This window comes from Carlito syrichta, unplaced genomic scaffold (genome assembly GCF_000164805.1).
Source record: "Carlito syrichta isolate Samal-C Ts95f unplaced genomic scaffold, Tarsius_syrichta-2.0.1 Scaffold100609, whole genome shotgun sequence".
Lineage (NCBI taxonomy): Eukaryota > Metazoa > Chordata > Mammalia > Primates > Tarsiidae > Carlito > Carlito syrichta.
The window spans coordinates 78,801-87,164 of NW_007044705.1; the positions used below are offsets into that span (position 1 = coordinate 78,801).

Genomic DNA, 8,364 nt, shown 5'->3' on the forward strand with positions numbered 1-8,364 from the left:
GACATGGAGCCACAAAAAAACAAAAGCAAACAGGGAACCATGGCCTCCTTAAATGAACAAAGCAAAAAGCCAGTGAAGTGACTGACCGTAATAAGACAGCCATGTTTGAGCTCCCAGATTAAGAATTCAAAGTAGAAATTCTAAGAAAAATCAGTCAAATTCAAGATAACAAAGAAAAACAAGATAAATCAGATAAACTGAAAGAGACTGAAATAATTTTAAAAATTAAACAGAATGTTGGAGCTGAGAAATACATTTGTTGAACTTAAAAATATATTAGAGGCAATCAGTAGCAGACTAGATTAAACAGAGGAAGGAATCAATTAGTTGTAAGCCAGGCTACTGAAAAATAGAAGAGAAAAAAATAATTAAAAGGAACAAAGATTGCCTGCAAATATAGAGAATAACTTCAAAAGACCAAATCTAAGCATCACTGGCAGTCCAGAGTTGAGAAAGAGGAGGAGCAGAAAGTTTATTCAAATAAATAATAACAAAAGCTTTCCACACTTGGAAAAAGACAGAAATACCCAAGTACAGAAAAGTCAGAGATCATCCAACAAATTCAACCCAAATCAGACTACTCCAAGGCCTATAATAACCAAACTCTTGAAGGTCAAGGCCAAAAAGGGGCCCTAAAAGCAGCAAGAAAAAAAATAATAACATATAAAGAAGCTGTAATTTAGTTGGCAACAGATTTCTCAGTGGAAACCATGCTCTGCAGGAAGCAGTAAGAAGACATATTCTAAGGGCCAAAAGGGAAAAAATAGCCTGCCAACCAAGAATATTCAAAAAAGCTTTTCTTCAAACATGCAAGAGAGAGAAACTCTACCTCCAGAAAAACAAAAGCTAAGGGAATCCACTACCTCTGGAAATACCTTGCAAAAACTGTTAAAGGAAATTCTTCAGTCTGAAAGGCAAATATTAACATGCAAAAAAACCCCTGAAAGTATAGAACTCACTGGTAAAAGTAACCACACAGACAAATTCAGAATACTCTAATACTATAATTGTAGTGTGTAATCCACTTCTATTATCTATAGTATAAAGACTACAAGGTAAATCTATCAAAAATAATAATAATTACAGCAACTTGCTAAAAGACAGGCAACATAAAAAGATATAAGCTGAGATAACAAAGAGTCAAGATATAGGAAAATAGAATTAAAGTGTAGTTTTTTAGTTTTTCACTTGTTTATTTTGTGATCAAAGTTAAGTTGTCATCTGTTTAAAATAATGCATTATATCTATAAGGTGTTTTCTGTAATTCTCATGGTAACCATAAAGCAAAAGCCTGTAAGTACACTAAAAATATAAAGCAACAAACTAAAACACACTACCAGAGAAAAATCACTTTACCATTATGGAAGACAGTAAGAAAGTAAGAAAGGAAGGAAGGAAGGAAGAAAGGAGTTACAGAAGAACCAGAAAACCAGTATCAAATTGGCAGCAGTAAGTCCTATCAATTACAATGCTGAAATTAAATAGACTAAATTCTCCAATTAAAAGAACTACAGTGTAGGTATTAATTTAAAAAATAAGACCCACTTACAATCTCCTTACAAAAAACTCACTTTATAAGTGAAACCTATAAAGATACACACATAAATTGAAAGTGAAGGGATGGAAAAAGATACTCCACACAAATGAAAACCAAAAAAAGAACAGGAGTAGCTATACTTACACAAAAGTCTTCAAGACTAAGAGTGTAAAAAGAGGCAAATAAGGTCACTATATAATGATACATGAGTTAATTCAACAAGAGGACATAACACTTGTAAGTATATATGTTCTCAACACCAGGACAGTCATATATATAAAGAGAACAATAATAGATCTAAAGAGAGACTGACTGCACTACAATAATAGAAGGGACTTCAGCACCAACTCTTCTTAGTAATGGAGAGATCTTCTAGGCAGAAACTCAACAAAGAAACATTGGAGTTAAACTACACTCTAAATCGAATAGACCTGAAAGTTACAAAGTATTCCATACAACTGCTGTGGAATGCAGATTCTTCTCATCAGCACATGCAACATTCTCCAGGACAAATCATATGTTAAAACACAAAACAAATCTCAACAAATTCAAAACAGTTGAAATCCTATCAAATGATTTTTTTCTGACCAAAATGGGATAAAACTAGAAATAACAGGAGGAACTTTAAAATCTATACAAACTCACAGAACTCAAGCAATGCTCCAGAATGAACAATATATCAATGAAGAAATTTAAAAGGAAATATAAAAATGTGTTAAAATAAATGAAAATGGAAGCACAACACAGCAAAATCTACAGGATAAAGCAAAAGTAGTAATAAGAGGGACATTTACAACAATAAATGCCTACATCAAAACAGAAAACAAATTTCAAATAAACAACCTAATTATGCATTTAAAAGAACTAGAAAATCAAGATGGGAGCCGGTAGATGAATCCTTAGGGCCTGTCTAGAGTATAAAAGTCTAAAGAAATATATATTTTTAATCAATTTGGCTACCTAAGTAATTTATTTTTATAAAAATTTCAATAATTTCTTACACAGAATAATTTGCATACTATCGGACTCCACTAGTTAATAATATATGTAGTCCTTCTTAGGAAAACATACCTAAATCCTCAGAGTCAGCAGTGGTATAGATATGTTCAAAATAAAGATGTTTTTTCACTTAGCTTTACAATTTCTTCCTCTTAAAACAGGTAAATAAAAAAGATGCTTTACTGGTCTTCACTTGAGCTAGATGAAGCAGGCCTATTCTTTAAATTGTATAAATATAATTTTGGTGATTTAAAACAAAATACTTGTATAAAAACAGAATGTGCAACTAAAGTCCAAAAGTACCAATTTATATTTAGTTCAGTAAGGACAAAGGAGACGTGATGACACAACATGTCTACTTCCCTTGCCCTCAGGCAACCTTTAGAGTCCTTGTTCACATCAAATGATACCTTCAATAGGTCATGCTCCCCGACATTTGCTGCATATATCCATGTAAGCTTTTTGGTACCAGTGGGATCTGCCCAGGCAAAAAGTCGAGCTTGTCTTGGCAGCAAGACCAATTCTTCCAGTGACCCACTAAAACACAATTGAAAGGGGAAGATTAGAATATTTTGGCCTTGAGAAAACCAAACCTGTAGTTTACTGAAGAGAAAACTGGCACCAAGGTGCTATAAATTTGCTTTAGCTAATGAACTACAACTCTGTCTAAAAATAAGTGCCCTAAAATATCTAATAAACTAATAGTCTGTAAGCTTGGGGAAACAGAATATTGCCCCAGTTGAAGCTTCAGAACACTCTGAATTGACCTATCAATGGAATTCATTAAAGTAAAAAGATTGGTATATCAGAGTACACTTGTAGAAATGGTTGTGAACAGTAAATCTCTTTCATTACAAGAACTTCATTCAGTGCTTAAATTTAAATTTTTTTTTTTTTTTTTAGAGACAGGATCTTGCTATGTTGTCCAGGCTGGAATACAGTGGTTATTCATAGTGCACTACAGCAACAAACTCCTGGGCTCAAGAAATCCTCTACCGTAGCTTCTGAGGTAGCTGGAACTACAGGTATGCATCATCACTGCACTTTTAAATCAAATACAATACTTAATACTTAATATTATGGGTCTCAGTGCACCAAAAAAAAAAAAAAAGTGTCCATACTGTCACTACACAAAGTGTGGTCTGTGGACTAGCGACATCAGCATTATCTGAGGACATGCTCAAAATGCAATGTCCTTGACCCTACCCAAAAGCAACTGAATCAGAATTTGCATCTTAAGATTCCCAGGATATTTTTAAATTGACCATTAAAATTTAAGAAGCATTCCAGAGAACTGGGAAAAAAAAGTAATTAATCTGTGCTTTTAAATCTCTCACTGGATTCTCTCCATGAAAGTTAAAACTAGGGAAATCTTCAAGGAACTTACATATATACATATATTTTCTTTAAATGTGTATATAGGTGTACAATATGTATATTATCAAACATTTTCAGGGCTTAAACTATCTTCCATTAAATAAGCATCATCCAAGCCAAATGACAGCAAAGGCAAGAACAACAAAATTCCTATCAGCCTATACTATACATTCAACACCATAATCTACTTACCCATCGCTCGGTTAACCTTCTACTACCCCAATCAAAAACATTAGATATGAATTTATAGAAAGAGGTACACTGAGCATTACTGGATTACAAAAGAAAGATAATGCTTAAACAAGTTCACTCCCTTATCTGCTATTCTGAAATTTTTAAGGCACCAAAAGTCCAAAGATTCTCTGAAGTTTGGTATCAAAACTCATTTGACAGCAAAACCAGATATGATGTGAAATTATCAATAATTTCTTTATCCCACTTGATATGAATATTAATTTGCTACAGAAATAATAACCTGTTTGCTTACAGAGTACTGTCCCAAAACATACTAAGGGTATTAGTAATAAACAGCATGTGCTCCACATTACCTTTCTAAAATCTGAAGACATTTGAAATGTGAAACCCAGTGGTTCCCAGAAGTTACTGTGGACCAGGAACAGCAAATCAGATTTTCCAATAACCCCATTTTCTCATACCTCTGTTTATATGTGAGGATGTCCCATGGTGTATGGTTCATTATCAGGGCAGGTGCAGATCCCTCATGGTAATCAGAAAAGGTTATGACAGTTGAATGCTCAGCAGTGTTTACATCCACCAAGATACCTCCATTCTATGAAAGGGAAAAAAAACAAATATGTTTGAAGTATTGGTTTAAGCTGCACTTATAAAAAGAATTACAATCAGTTACGTAAACACAATAGCTTTGATTCTCAGTTCTTACTGAAGAGCAAACTGGCTCTGATCTCTTACAAATACATATATGGTATTATATACTAACATAGCAGCACCTTCAAATAATTACCAGAGTTTTATGGTAGAGTTTAACAAAAAATTTTAAAGCAAATTTTTCAAGTCAAAGACATCTTATTTTAAAATACAAAAACTTACCAGATCTTCTAAGCTCAATAAAGTGCCATTATCCTGTCGGTTATAAAAGAATGGTTTGGAAGATCCTTCACAGCCCACCACTCTTACACAAAGTTTGCCTGACAAATTTTCAGGCCAAAATGGAAGGCACTAAAAATATAAAAGTCAAAATAAATCTTAAAACAATACAGTGGTTTAAATAAGACATTATCTAATTAAAATTCCAATTCTAAATCTGATCTAGTGATTACTAAGTTTCTTAAAATACACCCACCACATCTCATATTAAGATTACTGACAATATGATGACTATTTAAGAAACAAAAAAAATTAATCAGAAAAATATAGATATATTAGTCCTATGTATTTATGATATAATTACAATATGACACACTGAAGAGCCTGCTGATTAAAAATGCTTCAAATATCTCAAATATTTAAAAACTATCTTAATACATTTGCTTTTGTGCATATCTCATTTTAAGTCAGTAACACATGACAAATTTTTACATAGAGTATTGTATCCCAGATAAACCAGAAAGACAACTGAAGGCAGAGGAGACAACACCACAGACCATGCTGAAAATCCAGACACTATCTTTCTAGCTGTTTGATCTTAATAAAAGCATATACTTTTTTGAACCTCCTTTTTCTTACCTGTAAAACTGGAGTTTTAGTTCCTAATACAAAATGTCCTTCTGTTATAGAATACTGGGGAAATTCTATTTCTGAATAAAAAAATACTACTGTTATCAAACCCGCATCAAAGATAATAAACATTTATTTGTTGCCAGGTCTATGGAGATCATTCCAAGTGCCCTGAAAACACCCATGATTTTAGATCCTAAATTTGTTTATATTGTTATCTGGAATCCTTCCTTTCGAGGCTTTTGCTAAATATTTTTTTAAATAACTTTAAAATTTTGTTTTTAAGAATGGAAGAATAATCTTTAGCTATCCTGAGGGTCAACTGGTTTAATTGAAAACTTAGTCAAGGTCAAGCAGTAGGGCTTATCTTTGCATCTGTCCTGTTCTCCCACACTTTCCCCTCATTCTCTTCAACTCCTCAAATCTTATTAAGCCTGAAAAATTTAGTTCAAATGCCATGCCTTTTGTGAACCTTTACCCTTTGATCTAGAACATCATGATTTCAATTATTTTATTGACTTTGGAAAAGTCTAAAACTCAGTTACCTATTTTGTGAAGTGAAAGGGCTGAACTTGAGTTAATTTTTAAGGAAACTTCTTCAGTAACTAAATAAACAATCTTTCTCTTTGTTGATTTATATGACTCTTAGGTTTGTCCAACAAAATAAAAGTTTTTTAAATATAGACACATTATCCTGACTATTGAGACATATACACAGTACCTTATCTCTGTGTACTTTTTACAGAACACATTCACATTCTATGCATATAAGAAGAATTAAAGACCAGACCAGGCTAGTGGAAAATATTATTAAAATTTTTCTTTTTTTAACATATGCTTACAGTGTGAAAAAAATCTCTCAAAGCTGGCTGTCATATTTTAACACATAAATATGACACCACAGTGAGTATGACAAAGAGGTATATATAATTCTTACTTATATGTCAGTATTTATTTGTATATTTTGGGAACCAGTTATATTTTCTTAAAAATGTACCTCTGAAGAAGCAATATAGGTCCATTTACTAGTCGGCACTGAGCCATCAGATGCAATTTCACCCACTTCTAGTTCTAATGATGACTTGTTTGCAATGGTACAAAAGGGAGTCAGAGTAACTATTCGTGAAAGATTAAAACTGCTCATTTTGATGCTAACACCAACCTGCAGAAAGGAAACAAACAAGCTTAAATAAACTGTATTTAATCTCTTTGAAATACACACATCCCTTCATTCACAAGTTTAAAATATTTTAAAATAAGAATTTTCGAATACAGTAACTACTGTAAGTCATATTCCACCACTATCTTCTCACCAAGAAAAAAATCTGTTAGTTCCTTAGTTTGGCTCTATCAGAAACCAAGTCAAGAAATATCAGTATTTTAACTAATGACAACTTGTGATGACAGATTTAATCTGTATGGCATTATTCACTTTTTAACATTCTGAATATAAATTGCTTTATAATTAATGTAGAGGCTCAAGTTTTGCTGCTTTATTATGTTATTAGTAAAATAAAAATTTTAAAGCAGTAATAGGGCAGCCCCTTGGGTCTCCCCTCCCACTGTGGGAGCTTTACTGTCCTCTCAATAAATCCTGTTTTCACACACAAAAAAAAGCAGTAATAAAACAGGCCAATTGATATCAGATTATTCAAATTTTCACAGTAGTCAGAGTTACAATTTAAGAAGTATCTAGCAGGGAAGGGTATGGAATAAGGATTCTAATATATTGTGACTACTGACCAAGTTGCTCATCTGGATGTCTTAAGCCTAGACAAATTCAGGTTTTGCTCTGATACTAGTGACTACAAAAATATGTAGTGGTAACAGTCCTCTAAATAAAACTATGAACTCAAATTCCTATAACCTCTGTTCACTGAAGTGTAGAAAAAGTGAACGGATTCAAAGGTTTAAAAAAAAAAAAAAAGGAAGCAGAACTTTACCAGGTATTCCATATTGCTGGCAGGACACTTCACACACCCGTAACTCCCCACTGTATCCAATGAGAAACTACTGGACCAGGCACTAGTAGAAATCTTCAATTGTACCTACACCAGAAAGTACATACCATCATATAAGAAACATAAATGACTGTAAAAATTTTATTCAATGGAAAGTTGCTAGATTACCAGAAATTTCCTTAGTATCATGGGCTACAGAAAAATACAATCAAAGCCATAATACAAAAGGTTAACAGACAACAAAAACCTCTAGAGAACAATAAAACAAAAATATAGCTCTGATCTTCCCATTCAACTGCACAATGAGTAGAGTGATTCCAAAGATGCTGGGTTGTTTTTTAAAAGAATTGTAATTCAAAATGGTATTTTCCAGTATTAGACTTATGATATAAAGTTAACATATTCTTAAAAGTATTAGCACATAGAGAATTGATGTTTTTAAATGTATTCAAGTAGATGCTACATGAAAGGCATTGTATCAGGCAGAATGGAAAACAACAGGACACAGATCCTGTCTTCAATAAGCTTCCAACTAAACAGAGTAAACAGAAAATACGTGTTAATTATTATGACACAAGGCTCAATGTGACAAGAGTCATATAAGAAGTACAAAATGCGAGCCGGGCTCGGTGGCTCAGCCTGTAATCCCGCGCCTTTGGGAGGCTGAGGTGAGTGAATTGCCTGAGCCCGCGGGTTCGATACCCGCCTGGGCAGCGAGACCTCATCTCTACAATAAATCAAAAAATCAGCTGGGTGTGGTGGCGCATGCCTGTAATTCCGGCTACTCGGAAGACG

At 33.2% G+C, this 8,364-nt stretch overlaps 1 protein-coding gene across 1 annotated transcript in view; it reads right to left on the minus strand.

Annotated features, from left to right (window-relative positions):
- The window catches only part of LOC103266374 (vacuolar protein sorting-associated protein 13C-like), a 57,981-nt gene that overhangs the window by 46,529 nt on the left and 3,088 nt on the right, over positions 1-8,364 (minus strand). Inside the window, exons 3-7 of the mRNA XM_008063978.2 lie at positions 7,552-7,656; positions 6,606-6,770; positions 4,982-5,110; positions 4,570-4,703; positions 2,947-3,073 (exon numbers count right to left, since the gene is read on the minus strand). Coding sequence (XP_008062169.1) covers positions 2,947-3,073; positions 4,570-4,703; positions 4,982-5,110; positions 6,606-6,770; positions 7,552-7,656 — 660 coding nt within the window. The remainder of the gene's footprint in view (positions 1-2,946; positions 3,074-4,569; positions 4,704-4,981; positions 5,111-6,605; positions 6,771-7,551; positions 7,657-8,364) is intronic.